The 24054-nt window shown below is 41.4% G+C and overlaps 2 protein-coding genes across 2 annotated transcripts; one reads left to right on the plus strand and one right to left on the minus strand.

Moving 5' to 3' along the window:
- Positions 1-4415: 4415 nt before the first annotated feature.
- On the minus strand, positions 4416-5357 carry LOC309401214 (olfactory receptor 6X1-like; the record flags this gene model as incomplete). The annotated part of the gene is made up of 1 exon (XM_081970283.1): positions 4416-5357. One exon carries the CDS (start codon positions 5355-5357, stop codon positions 4416-4418), a length of 942 nt encoding a protein of 313 aa, XP_081826409.1.
- Positions 5358-14350: 8993 nt separating this feature from the next.
- On the plus strand, positions 14351-15280 carry LOC309401215 (olfactory receptor 6X1-like; the record flags this gene model as incomplete). The annotated part of the gene is made up of 1 exon (XM_081970284.1): positions 14351-15280. The coding sequence occupies one exon, from the start codon at positions 14351-14353 to the stop codon at positions 15278-15280; it is 930 nt and encodes a 309-aa protein (XP_081826410.1).
- Between the last annotated feature and the right edge of the window lie 8774 nt (positions 15281-24054).

A 24054-nucleotide genomic window follows, 5' to 3' on the forward strand; every position in this document is an offset into this window, starting at 1 on the left:
TTCTCTAAGACAGAAGAGTCAGAGAATTTTATTTCCTTAATTGCTCCCCAGAGATATCGTAACTGATGTGATTGTTTCTCTTAGGCCAATTAGTAGTTTATGTAGGGATGTCTTCAAAGAACAACTTTGAAATAATGAAAATGGCTCCTCTGAATTTACCTAGGCCAGCGGTTCTCAAATAGTGGGGCGCGCCCCCCTGGGGGGCGCGAGGCTCCGTAAAGGGGGGCGCGAAGGCTCCCTTTCCATCTGGGTGCAACGGCGGTGAAGGCGTGGGCGAGGCATAATATATCCCGCCTGGAAGTGGCAGCACTTCGGACTATGGATTTTCATTGGAGCCGCGGGCTGGAGCTGTGCAAGAAGCCTGCTCGGGCGGGGGTGGGAGGGAGGGAAGCATGGGACCGCCCGTCTTCGCCACCGCGTAGCTCGCCTCCCCGCCAGCAGCTTCACCGCCAGCATTCCGTCTGGAAGCTCCACCGCAACAGCCGCTGTTGGGGAAGGGACAAAGGGGCGGCGGTCGCCCGATCTTGCCACTGCCACCCCTTCGCCCCTGGTAACGGCGACTGTTGTGCTGCTGCTTCCAGCTGGGATGCTGGAGGAGCTGCTGGCAGGGAGGGAGGGAAGAAGGGGAGGAGGGAGTAAGGATAGACAAGCAGGAGGGCAGAAGGGAGGTGGAAGGAAGGAAAGAAAAGCAGACACGCCGGAGGGAAAGAGGAAAGAAGGCAAGCAGGCAGGAAGGAGGCAGAAGGAAGGAGGGAAGAATGGAACTGGAAGGGAGGCAGGGAAGGAGGGAGGGAGAAAGGAAGGATAGGAGGATAGGGAAAGAGGAAAGAAGGCAGGCAGGCAGAAGGGAGGGAGGTACAAGGAAGGAAGGAAGCATAGATAAGCAGGAGGGAAAGAAGGCAGGCAGGCAGGAGGAAAGAGGAAGGAGGGAACTGGAAGGGAGGCAGGGAAGGAGGGAGGGAGAAAGGAAGGATAGGAGGATAGGGAAAGAGGAAAGAAGGCAGGCAGGCAGAAGGGAGGGAGGTGCAAGGAAGGAAGGAAGCATAGATAAGCAGGAGGGAAAGAAGGCAGGCAGACAGGAGGAAAGAGGAAGGAGGGAACTGGAAGGGAGGCAGGGAAGGAGGGAGGGAGAAAGGAAGGATAGGAGGATAGGGAAAGAGGAAAGAAGGCAGGCAGGCAGAAGGGAGGGAGGTGCAAGGAAGGAAGGAAGCATAGATAAGCAGGAGGGAAAGAAGGCAGGCAGGCAGGGGGAAAGAGGAAGGAGGGAACTGGAAGGGAGGCAGGAAGGAAGGGAAGGAGGAAGGGAGGGTGGAAGGAAGGATAGACAAGTAAGAGGGAAAGAGGAAAGAAAGCATGTGACTACGGTGGGAGACAAGGAAAGACCGGTGTGCTATGATACTAGACAAATGATACTATTTACAGTCGCGCGGGGGGGGGCGCGAAATGTTTTCTTCTTCCTAGGGGGGGCATGACAGAAAATAATTGAGAAGCACTGACCTAGGCCAAGCTGTGAGAAAGGGATTGATCATTAGGAGGGAAGATTAATTGGGTGAAACTGTTCCTATATGCATTGTGTTTTTTAAAAAGGTAGCTGTTGACTTACAATCATTCATTTACTGAGGTTCATTCTTGTTGTTGTTTTTTTTAATTATTATTTAAAACGTAAGAAAAGGATCAATTAAATCCAAAATTACATGTCTGTTACAACTTTTGGGAACTTTGGTTCTAATTGTAACTCTTTTATTCTGCAAAGCCGCCCGTGGAAAGAACTGATGCACTCTTTCAGTTTTCGGCTTTGAGATCCTTTCCTTTTTATGGACTAGATAAAAGAGAAGCCTGTCAAAATCATAATACACTTTGATCTGAGCTTTGCTAATTCTCTGGATATTTTTTGTGGTCTGATATATATGCTTGGAATAAATGATTCCTCTCCCCCCTTGAATTTTTTTCAGCTTTTGAGGGCCATTCGAGAAGAAAGTTGGGATATCAATTCCATTAAATGCACAACAAAACCCATTTTCCTTCATATAAAAAAGTTTATTTCTTACTAAGGATTATGAGGGTGCAAAAAAGAATCATAACACAAGCCGTCCTCATGTTCAGCATTCAAAAACATTGAGCATCTGTACATGTAGTCCTCAAATGACAATCGTTTGTTTAGTGACCACTTGAAGCGATAACCACACTGAAAAAGAGACTTATGAGCATGTTTCATGCTTATGACCATTAAAGCATCCCCATGACCAGGTGCTCAAAATTCAGGCGCTTAACAACTGGCTCACATTTATGACAGTTGCAATGTCCTAGGGATCCCCATAGGTGACCTTCCAACAAACAACATCAATGGGAAAGACAGATTTCACTTAACAACTGTGTTAAGAAAGATAGTACAGTGGGGCAAACCTCACGTAACTATTGTCTCAACAACAGAAATGTTGAACTCAGAAACAACACAAAGAATCCTCCTTCTTTACATACTGTAGAAAGTGTATCTGTTTTGTGTGTGTGTGTGTGTGTATATACAACAGACACACACACACACACACACACACACACACACACACACACACACACACACACATATATATATATATATATATATATATATATATATATATATATATATATATATATATATGTTGTAATTGTACTGATAAATAAATATATATATATTTGTGTTACAACCCCTGGTATGCCTAAATATGGGAGGAAGGTCACTACTCCCTCTTTCTGTCCTTTGGCTCATCACAGAAGACCATGCAGGCAGAAAATCATATTTTTATTTTTAATGTTACCTTTTTATATTTGTGTTGTATTTGTGCTGATAAATAAATAAAGGGAGACTAGTATAGATCTATTTCAAGCTATTTAGCTCTCATCAGCTAGCCATACCCTTACTGGGATTTGAACCAGGGCTGTATTACATATTAGGCAGGAGTATTAGCCACTAAAGCACAGACTCTCCTCCTTATCAGCTGAGCCAGGGAAATAGGTATGTATTTGTGTTACAACCCCTGGTATGACCAAATATGGGAGGGAGCTCACTACTCCCCCTTTCTGTCCTTCGGCTCATTACAGAAAACCATCCAGGCAGAAAACCATATTAAAAATAAAAAAAAAATATTAGCAGCTGAGAGCAATTACCGCCGGTAACTGGGCCCTTGCTCCTTGCGCCTGTGGGCGTGGCGGTAACGAGCATCTAAGAACTCCCTGCTGATGTCTGTGTCACTGTCCCGTGACTCCTCCCCACTGCTCCAAGGCATGGCATCAGGAGCCCCCCTCCTTTGGCTCTCACTGCTGCTCCATCCCTCCGGTGCCTACACACACACACACACACACATACATATTGGAGTCACATTGTGGTCATTGTCAGGGTTCCAAGTAGCATCCAAAATTAAACTGCTCCAAGGCAAAATATTGCTCAAAGTTCTAATTTATTAAGGAAGCCATGCTGGCACATCTGGAAAACCTGAATCTGAAAGCTTCCCAGTTTTCCTCACCCCATTGGAAGGTCACGAACTTGCTCCACACCCTCAAGTCCATCACATAGTCCCATCTTCCACTGCCATGATGGCAGTTCAACCCATCTAGTTCTGGTCAGGTGCAGAGGTGCAGAGAGAAAGGATGACCTTGGCTCTCAGAAAGGAATTTAGTTTAGGCTACATAACATCTAACTCTGTACAATCCCTCCTCCCACTTTCCCACAATCGAAGAGGCCAGAGTAGAATAATAGAAAGTGTGGCCGGCCAAAGATCCAAAAGGAATATGGCTGTAGGTCTGACAGTCATAGGTTGAGGACTATCTGTGTTGCATAGAACAGAATGGAATAGACTGGAGTGGAGTGGAGGGAAATGGAATGGATTGGATTGGAATGGAATGGAACAGAATGGAATAGATTGGGATAGAATGGGACAGGGAATAAGGAATAACAAATTTGGAAGTGATTTTGGAGGTCTTCTAATTGAACCCCTGCTTAGGCAGGAAACCCTACACCACTTCAGACAAATGGTTGTCCAATCTCTTCTTAAAAACCTCCAGTGTTGGAGCATTTAAAACATCTGGAGGCAAGTTGTTCCACTGATTTATTGTTCTAACTGTCAGGAAATTTCTCCTTACTTCTAAGTTGCTTCTCTTCTTGATCGGTTTTCACCCATTGCTTCTTGTCCTACCCTCAGGTGCCTTGGAGGAAAACTTGACTCCCTCCTCTTTGTGGCAGCCTCTAAGATATGGGAATACTGTTATCAAGTTACCTCTAGTCCTTTCCATCAAACTAGACATGTGTTTTTAAGTCTAAAATGATTGCCAGTTGAATTCTGATTGTGTCACTCAAAATGTCACCAATGCCACAAACCTCTAAATTTCATTTTATTTCTACTACATTTGAGAGTCCTGGAACTGTTGTTCCAATCATTATCTCAATTTAAGATCCTTTTCCTTTTATGGATTACATTCTGGACGGCTTTTTTGACTTCGGCATTCCGAATGGTGTATATGAAAGGATTCAGCATTGGGGTAAGAGTGGTGTTTAAGACCGCCATGGTCCTTGTGAAGCGGTTTGAGGAGTGGACATCGGGCCTCACGTACATGAAGGCAAGAGCGCCATATAATATGGACACCACCAACAGGTGAGATGAGCAGGTGGAGAAGGCCTTCTTCCACCCCACAATGGAGGGAAAGCGCAGAATGGTGACAATGATGAAAATGTAGGACAGAATGATGAGAAGCAAAGTCATAATCACACTGAGAAAGGCGGCTAACATTCCGAGAAACTCAATGAGATGAGTGTCAGCACAGGCAAGGCTCAACATAGGACCGAAATCGCAGAAGAAATGGTCAACGATATTGGACTTGCAGAACGGCAGTCTCCAAACCATAACAGAATTAGGAAACATAATCAGAAAGGAGACATACCAGGTGGCCAGAGACATTTGAAGGCACACGTGCCTGGACATCATGATGGGATACTGAAGGGGCTTGCAGATGGCCACATAGCGGTCAAAAGCCATAGCAGTAAGGATGAAAAGTTCCGTACTACCAAAATAGAAGTGAAAAAGCCCTTGAATAAGGCAACAGTGGAAGCAGATGGTGGTTTTGGTTTGTATAAACGTCTGTAGTAATTTGGGTACCGCAGTGGAGGTATAGCAGATCTCCAGGAAAGCAAGGTTGCTGAGGAAGATGTACATCGGGGTCTGAAGTCTCGGCTCAATTGCGACGATGATGAGGATGAAGCCATTCCCAAGGATGGTTACAAAGTAAATGAAGAGACCCACCACAAAGAAGAATCGGTGAAAATCATACAGAAAAGGAATTCCTAGTAGGATGAATTCAGTTACTCTGGAAATATTCCTAGGCTCCATCCTTTCAAAATGGTCAATGATTTCTCAGCATTAGCTCAGATAACATCTAGCATTTCAAACATTATTGCTAACGCGTACATTACATTTTCAAATAAAGTTAAGAAACAGAAACAGATGAAGAAAAAAATCTCAATACAGGAAAAAAAGTTGTAGGAAGGAAGCACAGTGCCTTTAAAACTTCTGAAATGTTCTATTTATCTACATTTGTCTGTCTGGAAAACTATTGACTATTATCGTTGTAACACCTACACATTTAATGAAAAAGGGAAATGCATTTTATCATTTGAAATATATTATGCCCATAAGTATATAAAAAGTCACTATGGTGATGTCAAAATTCACATAATGCCCCACATTATATTTCAGTGTTTGGATTGATATTTCAGACATTACACTGGCCATCTTCTGTTTTCCTGAAATAAAAGAAGAACACATTTAAGCAGAAAAAATAACTTTCTAAATCAAGGTGATTTTTCAAAAGGCAACTGTACTTTCCTTGTTTTTCCTTGAAGACGTTTTGCTTCTCATCCAAGAAGCTTCATCAGTTCTGACTAGATGACATGGGGAGGTTGATACTATTAGTTCTTCCACTCAGAATTAATCCTTCCATCACCCCCACCATCCAGTCATAAGTGATGAAGCTTCTTGGATGGGAAGCAAAACATCTTCAACGAAAAACAAAGAAAACCGAGTTACCTTTTGCAAAAGTACCCTGTTTCCCTGAAAATAAGACCTCCCCAAATAATAAGCCCAACCGGGCTTTTGAGCACATGTGCTAAAATAAGCCCTCCACCGAAAATAAGACCTCCCTGAAAATATTGCAACAGAGCAGCAGCCATGAGGTGACCACGCTCGCCTCCTCCTGCACCTCAAATATAATAAGACCTGCCCGAAAATAAGGTGAACTGCTTATTTCAGGGGGTCAAAAGAAAATAAGACCCTGTCTTATTTTCGGGGAAACACGGTACTTTTGAGACAACCATGATTTGGATAACTGAGGATTTACAAGATAAGTGAATAAAGATGGTAAATTTAGGATGCATTGCAAAACATTTTGACATACAGGATTCATTTCTGAAATGTCACCTGGGAATAGTCTTTACATGCTCAGATTATGATGGCTAAGAAAAAAAAAGAATGACAAAAAAGGTATAGCCATGGAAATAGTAATATATTAATTTTATCTAAATAATCAGACACACTTTTACCAACACCAGTCTTATTCTTTGAACCTGGGAAGTGCTACTATAAACCTTTGCAACCATCTCAGTGCTTTGTGAGGGCCACTCAGATCAAAGAAATACAAATAAAATTGTCAGATCTCCATGTTCTCCATTTTGATGCATTTTTGAAGAAAGCCTCCTATATTACCACCTCTTACAATACTAGACGACACAGTATCAACAGTAGAGACCTTCAGGTTTCTAGGTTCTTTCGTATCTCAAGGCTTAAAATGGTCATCTAACATCAAAAATCTCATCAAAAAAGCACAACAAAGAATGTTCTTTATGTATCAACTCAGAAAGCTCAAACTGCCCAAAGAGCTCCTGATTCAGTTCTACAGAGGAATTGTTGAGTCTGTCATCTCCACCTCTATAACAGTCTGTTTTGGCTCAGCAACCCAACAAGAGAGACACAGACTTCAGAGGATAATCAGAACTGCAGAAAAAACAATGGCTACCAACCTGCCTTCCATTGAGGACCTGTATACTGCACGAGTCAAGAACAGGGCTGTGAAAATATCTACAGACCCCTCACATCCTGGATATAAATTGTTTCAACTTCTACCCTCAAAACGATGCTATAGGGCACTGCACACCAGAACAACTAGACACAAGAACTATCACTTAGAGTTGTATCTTATGATTCTTGATTAATGTACTTTTTTCCTTTTATGGACACAGAGAGCTTATGCTCCAAACACAAATTCCTTGTGTCTCCAATCACACTTAATAAAATTCTTTATTGGCCAAGTATGATTAGACACAGAAGGAATTTGTCTTTGGTTACTACTAGTCGTAGGTTACTAAATAAGCAATCAAATTATACTAGGAAACAAATAAAGCAATGTAAACCGTAATGATACAAGCAACAAGGTTATACTCATAAGTGGGAAGAGGGACTTACTAGGAAGAATGAGAAGAATAAAAGTAATACAGTCTTTTAGTAAATAGTTTGATAGTGTTGTGGGAATTAGTTGTTTAGCAGAGTGATGGCATGTGGGGGGGAAACTGTCCTTGTGTCTATTTGATCTGGTGTGCAATGTTCTATAATGTCATTTTGAGGGTTAGAAGTTGAAACAATTGATGTCCAGGATATGAGGAGTCTGTTGATATTTCCACAGCACTCTTTTTGACCCATGCAATTTTTAAGGACTCTCCTTCATCTAGAAGACCTCCAAGGCTCCTTCCAGCTTCATTCCGATTCTGATCCATCTGTCTTGAGCCTGAGATTTTAAATTAGGTACAGCTTTGCCAATTTCCATACAGCAAAATTCTATGTGTTTGGCTGATATATTTAATCTCAATAAGAAGAAATTGCACTCATGATGCAGAAATGTGTTAAGATTGACATTTCAACAGGAAGTATATGCAATTATCAACTACAACCCGTTCAAGAAGAAAAAATATTGACTCTCCATTCTTACCCTTCTGGCCATCACCAAACGTGTTGTGAAGATCATTTTACCATAGAAAGATTCTACATATAAATCTCTTCCTTAAGACAGAATAGTCAGAAAAATTTAATTCCTTAATCGCCCCTCAGGGATATCGTAACTGATGTAATAGTTTCCATTAGGCCAATGAGTAGTTTGTGTATGGATGTCTTCAGAGAACAGCTTTGAAATAATGGAAATGGCTCCTCTAAAATTATCTAGGCGAAGCTGGGAGAAAGGGATTGATCATTAGGAAGGCAGATTAATTAGAACATCTTTCTTTTGGAGATAACTCTGTCTAGGCCAGAGGTGTCAAACTCAATTACGTTCAGGGCCTTATCAGGGTGGTGTTTGACTTGGGGGCCAGGGTAGGCGTGGCCAAGGTGGGTGTGGCAGTTTTGACATCACTCATGTCAGGGGCACCTGTGGTGGCCAAGTGCTAAGGCAGGACTTCCCTAAAATCCTCCCTAACTCTCATTATCTCCTTCCTTCCTTCCTTTTTTCTTTTTCTTCTTTTTCTTTCCCTCTTCATTCTCCTTTCTTCTTCCTTCCCCTCCTTCCTTATTTTTCCTTCCTTGCTCTCCTTCCATATTTTTTTTGTCTTTCCTCTTTCCCTTTCTCCTTTCCTCTTGCATGTTCAAATGCAAAAGGGGTAAACATTTCTCCTTTTGTTTTTGTTTGGTTTTGATAGCCCTCTGCCACCAAAAACAGAACTCAAAGGCCACAAGTGCCCCCTCACACCCTACATTTGGCCACGACGGCCACCTGCAGCCCTCTGCAAGCCAAAATGGAGCACGGTGGCCCCCACATGCCCCCCTAAGCTCCATTTTTGCTAGGCAGAGGCATCGTGGTCCAGTCCTTTGCTGTTTCTAGGCCAGCCCCATGGGCCAACTCAAAGCACTCCAGAGGATGGATCTGGCCTGCGGGCCTTGAGTTTGACACCCCTGGTCTAAGCCACCAAATCATTCAGTTTAGATTTATTAAGGTTTTCAAGAAGGCTCGGAAATATTCTTATGTATTGAGATGAAGCTGGGAACTGTCTGTTGGCTTTTGGGAATTCAGGTGGTCCTTGACCTATAACCAGAATTAAGTCCAAAGTTTCCCTCACTAAGCAAGACAGTTGAGTTTTGCCCCGTTTGACAACTTTAGTTAAGTGAATCACTTCGTTGATTAAAGTTAATAACACGGTTATTACCGTATTTTTCAGAGTATAAGATGCACCTTTTTCCCTCAAAAAAGAGGGTGAAAATCTGGGTTTGTCTTATACACTGAATACAGCATTTTTGGTCTACCGAAACCCCGCCTCCCTTCACCAAAATGGCCGGGCAGAGGATTTGGGAGGCTTGGAAAGTGCTCCTGAGGGCTGGGGAGGGCATAAAATGGGCCGTTTTTGCTCATTTTTGCCCTCCCCCCATCCCCCAGGAGCACTCTAAGAGCCTCCCAAAGCTCTGCATGCCCCCCCTTTTTTGCAAAAAAAAAGAGGCGTGCAGAGAGTTTGAGGCCTCCAGAGTGCAAAAACTTTTTCTAAAACTTTATCTCTTCAAAATCATGGTGCGTCTTATATTCCGGTGTGTCTTATAGTCTGAAAAGTACGGTAAGTGGATCTGGTTCCCTCATGGACTTTGTTTGTCAGAGGGCTGTAAAATCCGATCACATGACTGTGGGACACTACAATTATCCTAAATACATACCAGTTACCAAGCATCTGAATTTTGTTTACGTATTCAATTTAATCATTCAACATGAGCCGTGTTGGCCTAGTGGTTAGAACGCAGTATTGCAGGTTGACTCTGCTCACTGCCAGGAGTTCGATCCTGACCGATTCAAGGTTGACTTGGCCTTCCCAGGTCAGCAAAACGAGGAGCCAGATTGTTAGCGATAATGTGCTGGCTTTGTAAACCACTTAGAGAGTGCTGTAAGGCACTTTGAAGCAGTATATACAGTGGTGGGTTTCAAAATATTTTTACTACTGGCTTCGTGGGCGTGGCTTATTTTGTGGTTGTGGCATATTTTGTGGCGGTGGCTTGGTGGTCATGTGACCAGGTGGGCTTGGCCAACTTGTAAAATGTGGTGAAACTCACTTAACAACGCTCTTGCTTAGCAACCAAAATTCTGGGCTCAATTGTGGTCATAGGTTCTCTTTCTTTCCTTCCTTTCCTTCCTTCCTTGGAAGGCAAGTGGGCATAGGGGACCACAGGAAAGGCCATGTGGAAGGCAGCCAAGTTTGGCAGGGCTTTGTGGAAGGGAGTAGGTTGCTAGCTCCCTTCCGTACGGTCGGCTAGCCTGAATGAACATCCTGTGTGGTTCTATGGAGGGCTATTTTGATGATGGCATCATTAAAGGATGTCTGTCTGTCTGTCTATCATCTATCATCTATCATCTATCATCTATCATCTATCATCTATCATCTATCATCTATCAACTATCAACTATCATCTATCATCTATCATCTATCATCTATCTATCTATCTATCTATCTATCTATCTATCTATCATCTATCTATCTATCTATCTATCTATCTATCTATCTATCTACCTAACTACCTAACCACCTACCTATCTACCTATCTACCTATCTATCATCTATTATTTATCAATCTATCTATCTATTTATCATCTATCTATCATCTATCTATCTTCAATCTATTATCTATCAATCATCTATCTTCTACCTATCTACCTATCTACCTATCTACCTATCATCTATCTATCTATCTATCTATCTATCTATCTATCTATCTATCTATCTATCTATCTATCTATCATCAATCTATCTATCTATCATCTATCATCTATCTATCTATCTATCTATCTATCTATCTATCTATCTATCTATCTATCATCAATCTATCTATCTATCATCTATCATCTATCTATCATCTATCTATCTATCTATCATCTATCTATCTATCTATCTATCTATCTATCTATCTATCTATCATCTATCTATCTATCTATCTATCTATCTATCTATCATCTATCATCAATATATCTATCTATCATCTATCATTTATCTATCTATCTATCTATCATCTATCTATCTATCTATCTATCTATCTATCTATCTATCTATCTATCTATCTATCTATCTATCTACTATCATCTGTTTTTGGGAAAAATGGCCCCCAAAAGGGTCAAAAAAGCCTCAAAAACAGCCCCCCCCCAAAAAAAGCCTTGAAAATGGGTAGAAAAAAGGCTGGGAAAGAGCCAACAACCCCCCCCCCCAGAAACGGGCTGAAAATGCGGAATGCAGAGGCCAAAAAACTTTTTGTTAGTGTTGTTTTCCTGCTCTAAATTTAGGTGCATCTTATAGTCAGGTGCGTTTTATACTCCAAAAAATGAAGTAAATCACATCATATATACTATCCTTGTTAGTCATCCTGGCTTAGATGCCCATTCATTCTTGATCCTAACTATTAATAAAAAGGATTAATCTCACTCCTTTATAATACAACTGTGTATATGAAGTTCTTTGTAAAGTTATATTTTCTTAAAGGAAAGTTTTACATAACTTGCAGTACCCCTGAGGACCTGTTACGAGATCATGTAAAGGGAGGGAAACCCTTCCATCTATTCACACTTACTACACAGAGTTATATGTAAGGCTTTTCTTTGCTAATATGGTCTCCAGGACATGCTCAATGGTGACTAAGAAGGTAAGAACTGAGATTATCTATTTGATCTGGTTAAACCCTGTGCCCTTATCAACAGCTGTAAAACTGATGTTTGTGAGAAAAAAAATCAACTTTTTTTCTGAGCTGAAAGGAGAAAATCTTTAACATGTGGAAGCTGTGATGGTGGATAGATAAATAGTTAGCCAGCAAGAGAGTGTGTGTGACAGAGAGAGATGATAGATAATACAAGATAGATAGATAGATAGATAGATAGATAGATAGATAGATAGATAGATAGATGGATGGATGGATGGATGGATGGATGGATGGATGGATGGATGGATGGATGGATGGATGGATGGATGGATTGGTGGGTGGGTGGATGCATGGATGGATGCTTGAATAATGGATGGGTGGGTGGGTGGATTGGATTGGATGGATGGATGGAGGGACCAACAGAGAGATGGAGAGACAGACAGATAGTTAGACAGACAGATGGACAGATGGATTGATAGAGAGACGGGGTACGAGATGTAGACAGACAGACAGACAGACAGATGTGAGCTGTGCCATGATATATAGAGGATCTGAAATGTAGGTGATGCTATTGGAATGATAGCCATAAATCATACCAAGTTTTGAAACCCTGGTTTTATACGGCCTTGAAAATCATGCCAGGATTCCAACTCTTGTCATGGAGGTGTGGAGATAAAGTCATGCCTGACCAGGGTCCAAACTGACTCTGCTTTATTTCAATCTAATTAAGCACCACGAAATGAAATTCCTGTGAATGCAGTGTTGATTTTTCCCCTGTTGTATTAATCTGTTTCAATTGGGCAGGTGGGAAGGTTTCTAGGAACCCATTCAAGATTTAGTCTTGACCAATGATGATTCAGCAGCCTTGAATTTTGCATCCTTCGCTTTTATCTCCCAAGGTTAATTCTTCCTACAAGATAAGGGGCATGGGACCTAAGAAGCACCAAATAGCCACCTTCTCCCATAATTGTCTATGAAAGCTCTTTCTGCTCCTGCAGTAGGGGAAAAGTTACTTCTTGGTCAAGGGATGACTTCACAATATCTCTTCTTGTGAAGGTAATTAAAATGAACCCAAACCTGATTATTAGGAAGAATTTGTAAACGGAGATGGACATTTTAAAAGGCAGAAAAAAATGTTTTGCATGTCTCTTTTGATGTTCAGTAGGCATCTGAGCCCTTGGAAGATAATAGAAAGGACCCATTTGAGATTTAGTCTGGATTATTGATGATCCAGCAGCCTTGAATTTTGCATCCTTTGCTTCTAAGAAGAGCATCTTATCTCCTAAGTGTAATTCTTCCTACGAGGTGAGAGGTATAATGAACCTGAGAAGCAAAAGGTAGACACCTTCACCCATAATTTTCTAGGAAAACTCTTTCTGTTCATGTAGTATTTTTCTTTATGTCGTTTTCTTTATGTAGAATATGTCTATTCTATTCTATTCTATTCTATTCTATTCTATTCTATTCTATTCTATTCTATTCTACTCTACTCTACTCTACTCTGCATAATACTACTCTACCCTACTCTACTCTACTCTACTCTACTCTACTCTACTCTACTCTACTCTATTCTATGAAAAGTTGTTTCGTAGTTCAAGGGATTACTTTAAAAAAATCTGTTCTTTGGAAGGTAATTAAAATGAGCTCAACCTGATTATCATGAAGAGAGATCTGTAAAGGACTGTGAAGTTTGAATAAGTCTAAGCGCTATTGCTAGGGTTAAAACTCCATAGCTCAGGACCTAGTTACTTGCGGGATCGCATTCTGCCCCATACATCCTGCGACCAATCCGCTCGCACAGAGAGGGCCTCCTCCAGGTGCCGTCCACCAGACAGTGTCGAGGGGCGGCGCCTAGGAGTAGAGCCTTCTCTGTGGCGGGCCCAGCCCTGTGGAATGACCTCCCTCCGGATATTAGGAATACCTCTGACCTCCGCTCCTTTCGTATAAAGCTCAAGACCCACCTATTCCAAGTAGCTGGCCTGGCTCAACTTTGATCTAACTATATCGCTCCTGATGGGTTTTTATTTGGGTATTTTAATTGTATTCAATTATTTAGGGGTTTCTAAACATTGCACTTTATTGTTTTTATTCATTAGCCGACCTCCTCCTTGTACATGTCTTGGTATATGTTTTTGTAATATGTATGTCTTGTCTATATATTTATTTCATATGTTTTATTGTACGCTGCCCCGAGTCCTTCGGGAGAGGGTGCGGCTAAGAAATAAATATTTATTATTATTATTATTATTATTATTATTATTATTATTATTATTATTATTATTATTATTATTATTATTATTATTATAGAACACAATTAATGCTGCTCGTTTCTGGGCGAGGTCTCTTTAATTTGTACATATTTCCATCTTGAATTTTATATTTTAAATGTTAGGTCATACTGCATGCCTTATTTTAATTGTGATGCTTCTGACATGAATAAGCAAAGAAATCTCATTATTTTGCTTACATGATTATAAGGAACAAATTGCCAATTGTGTGAGTCTAACTTTGGGCAACTGATTCTGAAAGATAATTGCAGTTAGTTTGCAAAAAAAACTATCCCCATATGAAATTTCAGATATTAATCCTGGGTATCAGAAATGTTGTGTGACACTAGCTACCCTTTATTCAGGAAGTTATTTTTCTTCTCACATTGTGGTCTCCTTTCTATTGTAGGAAAGAAGAAGATGGCCAATGTAACTTTGGTTGAAGAGTTCATTCTTGTGGGATTTCCGCAATTACGGGAGCTGACAATGGTGTTTTACACCGTAGTTCTACTGATGTACCTTCTGTCCCTTTTAGGACACGCTTTAATCATCTTCATCGTTATCCTGGAACCCATGCTCCATACGCCAATGTATTTCTTCCTCCTCAACTTCTCCCTGGCTGAGATCTGTTCCACCTCAGCAGAAATCCCCAAAATGTTGACCAATCTCATCTTGGGTCAAAATACCATCTGTTTTGCATGCTGCGTGGCACAGTTTTTCACCGTCTTTGCGATGGGAGGGGTTGAGTTCCTGATGCTCTCGATCATGTCTTTTGATCGCTACATGGCCATTTGTAAACCTTTACTCTATAACATGGTCATGACCAATCCATTCATCTGTCAGTTGGCTTTGGGGTCTTGGATTGCTGGGTTCCTGATTGTCTTTTCTCAGACCATAGTGATATGGACATTTCCTTATTGCAAGGACAACATCATTGACCACTTTTTTTGTGACGTCGGACCCGTTCTGAGATTGGCCTGCGCTGATACAACTCTGATAGAGAGAATCGGTCTCATCTATGGTGCCACTTTCATGTGGGGGTCCTTTGCCCTTTCCCTGATATCATACATGCACATTGTAGCTGCTATAATCCGGATTTCTTCTGCCACTGGACGCTCCAAAGCCTTCCTCACCTGTGCCTCCCACCTCACCGTTCTAATTATCTTCTACGCAGCAGACATGATCATGTACTTGCGTCCTTCTACGCAAGGGGATCCTCAACTCAATAAAGTCATATCACTTGTGCGCACCAGCTTTGTACCCATGTTAAATCCATTCATCTACACAATCCAGAACACTGAATTCAAGACAGCTCTTGATAAAACAATGAGACGGATAGTGGTTTTTTAGGACTTAAGAATGTTTTTTTAAAAAATAAATTAAATTAAAGGAACTAAAAAGGTGATGTGTTTTGGCTTTATGCAACTATTAGCATTATTTAAGTAGCAATAAAAATATTAGTTTGTGTATGATGTAGAGGACTGGAAGGGACTAGAGGCTAAAACATATGAAGAACGGTTGCAGGAACTGGACATGGCTAATCTAGTAAAGAGAAGGACAAGGGGTGACATGATAGCAGTGTTTCAATATCTCAGGGGCTGCCATAAAGAAGAAGGAGTCAAGCTATTCTCCAAAGCACCTGAGGGTAAGACAAGAAGCAATGGGTGGAAACTAATCAAGGAGAGAAGCAACCTAGAACTAAGGAGAAATTTCCTGACAGTTAGAACAATTAGTCAGTGGAACAACTTGCCTCCAGAAGTTGTAAATGCTCCAACACTGGAAGTTTTTAAGATGTTGGATAGCCATTTGTCTGAAGTGGTGTAGGGTTTCCTGCCTAAGCAGGGGGTTGGACTGGAAGACCTCCAAGGTCCCTTCCAACTGTCCTGTCCTATCCTATCCGTTCTGTTCTGTTCTGTTGTTTTAAAATTTAAATAAGAAACAAATCAGGAACCTAGGGCAGTGATGGCGAACTTATGGCATGCATGCCACAGGTGGCATGGAGAGCCATTTGTCAGGGCAAGCGAGGCGCTGCCCTGTCAGCTGGCCAGCGTGCATGTGCACGCTGGCCAGCTGAGTTCAGAACCTTTATAGGAGCCTGGGGAGGGTGAAAAGAGCTCCCCCGGAGGCCCTCTGGAGGCTTCATGAGCTTCCCTGAAGCCTCCGGAGTGCAAAAACCCGGCCCTGAGCAAACCGGAAGTTCAGGTATGGACTTCCGGTTTGCTAAGAGGGTCGTTTTGACTGCTCTGGAGGCTTCAGGGAAGGGTCCTGAAGGTCCCTCAAGCATTCGAAGCACTCAAAATGACCCTCCGAGCAAACCAGAAGTCACATCCGGTTTGCTTGGAGGTTCGTTTTGACTGCTCCGGAGGCTTTAGGGAGGCGTCCTGAAGGTCCCTCAAGCCTCCGGAGGGCTTCTAGGGGGGGTGGAGGAGGCTCTTTTTGCCCTCCCTAGGCTCCTATAAAGCCTCTGGAGCCTGGGGAGGGGAAAAAAAGCATGCAAAAAATGGGGGGGGGAGTGCCTGTAGTGTGCGCATGCGCACTGGGAGGGGGTGTCACTCATTGCATTATGTGTGCAGCACGCATTCACACTACCCCCTTGTGCTCCCCCAACTTATGGCACACGAGCCAAAAATGGTTCGCCATCGCTGACCTAGGGTCAGTCAGCTAAGCGTATTTGAAGAAGGGTTCAAAAAAATCACTTGGAATCACATGGTTAATCCTGATCTCCTTTTTAACTTTGGAACATGTGTCAAACTGATAAAAATTCTTTGGGTTCACGCAGTCATGATGTCCCCGAGATCAGCTTTCAAAGCAAAGCAATCATGTTAACTTCATTTCAATCTCCGTGTTTGCAACTGACGAAGACAGCTGGACCCTCTTCCTATGGCCTTTGTTGTTTCAACAGCAACCTATCTGAGTTAGGTAAATGTATACATTATTCACATCCGTGACATCCATAAAAAGAAAGGAAGAAAAAAAGGACCGGTGTCCTTTTCTCTGAATTCTGTTGCCAGGCATTGGGTATAGAGGCTGATGAAATTCACTGGAAAAGGCTGAAGGATGAAACTCTTCTATGTAAAATCATACAAATAAGAACATGAATATATTTGGGGATGACCACAAAGTATGGTTTTGGGGTGGCAGCTTAGGTATTTCCATAAATTAAGGATAATGCTGTATTGAGGGTTGTACTTCAGAGAGTTTACTTTAGTTAGACCAAAGCTGTATTCTTTGAATAAAAGTTGCTCTTCTTATGTTATTTGTTTTTTAGATATTATTTTCCAGTGGCTTGGCTTCCTTTCATAATCAGTATTCGTCATCATTTAACAACCCCCCATAATCCCTTGCAGGGTGGAGCTTGGGCAACTGAATGGAGCTTGCAGAGCATTTAATGGCCAGTTGCCCTTCCTGTTGCCAATGAGGAGCTTTGTTCAGCAGATATATTCTCATTGTGCCCAGAGGATATTTGCCTCTACCTAGGATTGAACTCACAACCTCTTGATTGTGAGGTGAGAGCTCCACCTCTAGGCCACCGTACCACTCAACCTTTCATAGTTAGTATTCTTATGTCTAAATGTTTCTAAGAGACAGGGCCAGTTTTCCTTAAAAACGCAGGTATTTATGGGGAGGGACTCACTTGCCTTAAATAACACAGTTTATGTTAATTTGATTACTATGATATGATATTAGGGAAAGGTAAAAGTTCCCCTCACGCATATATGCTAGTCATTCCTGACTCTAGGGGGTGGTACATATCTCTGTTTGAAAGCTGAAGAGTCAGCACTGTCCAAAGATGTCTCCGTGGTCATGTGGCCAGCATGACTAAAGGCCGAAGGAGCACAGAACGCTGTTACCTTCCCACCAAAGGTGGTTCCTAATTTTTCTACTTGCATTTTTACATACTTTTGAACTGCTAGATTGGCAGAAGATGGGACAAGTAATGGGAGCTCACTCCGTTACTCGGCACTAGGGATTTGAACCGCCGAACTGCCGACCTTTCTGATCGACAAGCTCAGCATCTTAGCCACTGAGCCACCACATCCCTTATGATATTACAGACGAACAATTCCCTTGGTCCCCAATAAGCTACCTATCCATCTATTTTTTTAAAGGTTCTTCTAACTCCAAAGAAGATGTGAGGCTTTCATGATTTCCCAAGACACCATCTCTACTATAATCTTTACATTCAAGAATATCTCGGTGACTTCTCGAAAGTGTTACAAAAGCCCACTTGAATGGTTTGATGGCCTAAAGAAAAAGCTGGTTCCATAAAGAAAAGTGTCAAATTAGACTGCCCATTGTTTGCTGTTGTTGTTGTGCAGTCATTAAGTTGAGTATGACACTTCATGAATGCCATGGACAAGGGGTGAAATTCAGTAAGTTCTGAGAGGTTCTGGAGAACTGGTAGCAGAAATTTTGAGTAGTTCAGAGAACTGGCAAATACAACCTCTGGCTGGCCCCAGAGTGGGATGGGAATGGAGATTTTGCAGTATCCCGCCCCTGGTGTGGGGTAGGAATGGAGATTTTGCAATATTCTTCTCCCAGGAGTGGGAAGGGAATGGGGATTTTGGAGTATCCTCCCCCTGCCACGCCCACCAAGCCATGGCCACAGAACCGGTGGTAAAATAAGTTGAACTTCACCACTACCATGGCCTATAGTATGCCAGACCTCCCAGTTCTCCACTGTCTCCTGGAATTTGTCTACAATCATGTTTGTTGCGTTGATGACACTATCCAACTATCTCACCTTCTGCTGTCTCCTTTTCCTTTCCTCTTCAATCTTTCCCAGCATCAGGGTCTCTTCCAATGTGTCCTCTGTTCCCATAGGTGGCAAAGTATTTGAGCTTCAGGTCCTTCCAGAGTTGATTTCCTTTGGGATTGTCTGATTTGATCTCCTTGCAGTCCAAGGGAATCTCGAAAAGTTTTCTTCAAAGAGCTGCCTGTCCAAGTGACCAATCCATAACTCTCAGTTTGACTAAGGATTTTTTTTGATGATCGAATTCCATTATTTGAATATTGTCCTTTGAAAAACTTTATACCAGTGAGAGCAAATGTTTTTGTCCTCATATGCCGAAAGTGTGTGCATGCATGCCCACACCCATAATTGCAATGTGCTTGCCACACCCCCATGTGCACATGCGTCCCATGTGACACCACCACCCCTGTGGACTATTTTGGGCCTAGCAGGCCTCCCTGAAGCCTCCTGGGACCAAAAACAGTCCATGGGGGGACGCCACACCTCCCGCGCTCCATTTTGGGCCCAGCAGGCCTCCCTGAAGCCTTCTGGGACCAAAAATGGGTTGTGGGGGCACACCAACACCTCCAGCTTCCTCACACCATGCATGCGTGCATGCCCCTACCCCTCTCAACAAACATGCATGAGTGTCTCTCACATGCACCCCTCCCCCACATGTGTGTTAGTAAGGTGACCAACTTTTTTACAATGAAAAGGAGGACAAAACACGTTCTATTGTCCAAAATGCTAAGGTGACCAACTTTTTTACAATGAAAAGGAGGACAAATAAATTGGAAAAAATATATTGTAAATAAAAGAAATATTTTATTCATTGCAACAATAATACACTAAAATATAATATATGCATAATAAAAACATTTGCAACATTTTATATTGTAATTATGCTTACATGCCTGTTAATTATTATTTAAATGAGTACTTTTCCATTGAATTAATATTTTTTGTCAATGTATCATCATCTAACAATATATTGGAAATATCTGAACAAGAAATATCCTTCATATTGAATTTTACGGAAAGTGCTGCAGCTAGAGTATCAACATTCAATCTCGATTTCTCACTTGTCGAAAAATCATTGGCAATTAAAAAAACTCTTCCAACTGCTGCATTAGTTCCAGGGCAGCACAACGTAAATTGAACAAGTATAAATAAATGTTCACATGGAATATGTTCATTTTTGAAATGGCTGAAAATATCCACCCATCTTTTATCAATTTCAACATGTTGATTTTCCCATTGTATTAATTTTTCAGAATTTAAATATACATTCAGTCTTCTAATTTCTTCAAAGAGACAATTGTCGTCTATTTTAATGTCTAGCATTTCTTTAGATAAAAATTCAACACAAGATTCAATATCTGTTCAATATACTTGCGATGAAGTAAAAAAACACCATTAAAAACTGTTTAATAAAACGTGAATTGTACTTACCTCTGTATAATTGAATATTCACTGAGAAAGAAATAATTACCGTGAGTCATTCAATTGCCGACGTGCCGTGAGTCTACTGTGTGCGTATGTGCCGTGTTGTGTTTCAGTAAGAAGTAAACAAAGCCACTTGCACGCGGTGCTCTCTCTCAAGGTCTCCCGTGCGGAGCGCATGCATCTCATAATCGCGTCTTATACCGCACTATACCGAGTCTTGACGAATTGTCATGTCAAATACAAATCCATCACATAATGCGCAACAGATTAGTCTTCAAATATCGAAAAGGAGGACATGTAGGAGGACACTTTTCGAGGGAGGACAGAACTTACAAAAGAAGGACTGTCCTCCCTAAAGGAGGACGGTTGGTCACCTTAGTGTTAGAGACCCCAAAATCAGCTGACTGGCAGGGGCCCCGCATGCATGCATGGTGGAACTTAGCTGGGGTGAGGGCCTCACATGCTACCTGTGGTACACATACCATAGGTTTGCCATCACGGTTCTATACTGTACATAAACTACTAATTGGCAGGAGGGAAACTATCACTTGTGCTGTCCCTGAGGAACTATAAAGAAATCACAACAGGAAAAAAAAATGTCTTCCAACTCTTCACTGTTACTGAACAGAGTTATGTATATGGAGAAACATTACTCTCTAAACCTATCTCCAGTACATGTTTGATGCTTGCTACAAGGTAAGAAAGAAAATGTTGTCTTTGATGTGGATTGTAAGGTCTTTCACAGTTATGGTTATTAGGGAGATTGGGTGAAATCATTTTGAGATTCAAATGGAGCTTTAGCAACACAAATTAATTGGTCGCAAGCCATGGATTCTTAAAAAGAATGAGGGGTTTGTACTTTGGTGCTCAGGAAAATAGATTGCCTAACATGGGTTGTAGGTGTTATATAGAAATTAAAATTATATAGAATAGCGGAGTTGGAAGGGACCTTGGAGGTCTTCTAATCCAACCTCCTTAGGCAGGAAACCCTACACCACTTCAGACAAATGGTTATCCAACATCTTCTTAAAAACTTCCAGTGTTGGAGTACCCACAATTTCTGGAGGCAAGTTGTTCCACTGATTAATTGTTCTAACAGTGAGGAAAATTCTCCTTAGTTCTAAGTTGTTTCTCTCCTTGGATCAGTTTCCACCCATTGCTTCTTGTTCTACACTCAGGTGCTTTGGAGAATAGTTTGACTCCCTCTTCTTTGTGGCAGCCCCTGAGATATTGGAACACTGCTACCCTGTCTCCCCTGGCCCTTCTTTTCATTAAACTAGACATACCCAGTTCCTGCAACCGTTCTTCATATGTTTTAGCCTCCAGTCCTCTAATCATCTTTGTTGTTCTTCTCTGCACTCTTTCTACATTCTCAAAATGTTTTCACATCGTTGTGACCAATTAAGATTAAGGTCAGGTAGGAAAAGTGTTAGGATGACTCCTTCCATGTATTAATTGGTTGCAAGCTTTCTCACCCAGCTTTGAAATCTGTTCACTAATTTTAAAAACAAGAGAGTATCGTTCTTGTTAGGTACTGGTGCGATTAAGCACTAGCAATGAACCCCAGGTCGAGGTTATAACAGAGCAACCCTGTAAAGTATACGCAGCGTGCGATAGATAAAGCAACCACACTGAATAATGGATAGTAAAGTAACAAAATAAACTTTACTTTTTGAAGAATATAGCAAAATCCATAAACACAGCCAAAAAGTCATACACAGAAAAAAACAGTCCAATACTACCAAGATAACTTGGATACAAGTAGCAAATAACTTACACACAGTAAGTAGTAGCAACAGTAGTAACAGTTAGACAGCAGTTATCATACATCAATCAAGAGAGAGAGAGAGAGCAACAACATCAGCTGCAATTTAAATGCTGTAATCTACTAATTAGCAGAGCTCCTCTCTTAAAGATACATAACATGCCTTGTGCAATATATTGTCTACCCAACTTGTTAGTTACACCCTAACATTCTCCCCTTTGGGTAGATCAATATATCCACTCACAATGTAAGATGATAACCTTCACTTGATGAGGTATGTTTTACTGAACTTTGTGCCTTAGTGAAGTTGTCTGCTAAATTGTCTTCAGTTGAACAATATTCCAACTTTATCAGGCCATCCTTAATGCTTTGTCGAACATTAAGATACCTCAAATCAGTATACTTCGATCTCGTCTTAATAGCTAAACTAGTCGCCATTTTTATTGCTGCCTGATTATCTTCATAAACAGTAAAAGGTTCATTGATACTTAATCCCATATCTATAAGCAACTGCTTATAATATATCAGCTCAGTACATGTCAACGACAAACATGAAAACTCAGCTTCCATTGTGGATAAGCTTATGTGTTTCTGTCGTATCGACTTCCATCCAATCAGTACACCACCTAGCATAAAGGCTATGCCGGAAGTTGACTTCCTATTATCTATAGCAGCTGCAAAATTCACATCAGCATAAACAGTCAAAACTAAATCCCTATTCGGTTCTAAATATAATGCATAGTGGATAGTTTTCTTCAAATAACGCAGCACACGCTTTGCTGCTTGCCAATGCCTCTCTGAAGGACTATCATTGAATCTAGCCAGTTGGTTCACACTAAATGATATATCTGGTCTAGACCAATTACTTAGGTACATTAGGCTACCTATCAAAGATTGATAGATTCCCTTATCAAAACCAGTACCCTCAGTAACCTCAGGTTTAAACTCCAATGCCATTGGTGTCTTTGCAGTCTTACATAGCTCCATGCTATATTTCTTAAGTAAATGATTAATTTTACCAGCCTGCGACAGCTTAAAACCTTTACTGGTTCTAACCACGTCTAAGCCCAGATAATGCTTAATTTCACCCAAATTCCGGATTTTAAATTTACTCTCTAATTGTGAAACAATGTCAATAGCTTCCTGCTCAGACCTAGTAATAATAGCTATATCGTCCGTGAACAAAAGCAACAACGAGATCAAACCATTTTTCACCCGTCTAAATAAACAAGGATCAGCCAAACCTGGAATAAATCCCATAGCTTTTAGTTCATTTACTATACATCTGTTCCACTCAAAACCGGACTGTTTTAAACCATAAAGGCTCTTTTTAAGTCTCCAACAACCAGTCTGGCCATTAGAATCCACACCTGGTGGCATCTTCATATAAATGGTATGCTGCAATGGAGCATGCAGATACGCTGTTTCAACATCAATATGGGTAACATTACACCGATACTTAGCAGCCCACACCAATGCTGCCCTCAACGTAGAGGCTTTCAAGCTCGGAGCAAAAACCTCATCGTAATCCCTCTCAGTTTGGGAAAACCCTTGAGCAACTAAACGAGCCTTATAAATAGCATTGCCAACAGCATCGTTTTTAATTTTAAACACCCATCTACAGCCAATTGCACTCTCCCCTGAAGGGAGCCTAGCTTCTTCATAAACCTTCAATTCCTGTAAGGATTTCAACTCCTTCTCCATAGCTGTTTTCCACAATTTCTTTTCCTTTTCAGGATACAGCCTTAACTCTGCAAAACTAGAAGGTTCTATGCTAACTTGCAATACTACACTGGCTTGGTATCTGTCGGGTGGATGCCTGTCCCTAGTAGACCTCCTAGGCAATACAGGACTTGCAGAATCATCCTGTTCCACCTCACGAGTAGATTCTACATCTACATCTTCCTCCCTTTTCAGAGTAATAGATGGACCATCCTGATTCTCTAACTGCTCATTTGGTGTATCATGATTAACCAAACGATCAACATCTATATCATCACAAACCTTGTGAAACTCTTGTTCTAGCTTCTCCCAACCAACATGTTCTGAAAATTTAGCACTAGCACTGTGCATAATTCTCCGAGTTCCAGGTTCCCAGAACCTAAACAATCTATGATTGGAATTGTACCCAACAAAAACCATCTTCCTAGCTCTGCTTTGATCCTTCCGTCTAGTCTGTGA

This window comes from Natrix helvetica (assembly GCF_964273705.1).
Source record: "Natrix helvetica genome assembly, chromosome: Z".
Taxonomy (NCBI): Eukaryota; Metazoa; Chordata; class Lepidosauria; order Squamata; family Natricidae; genus Natrix; species Natrix helvetica.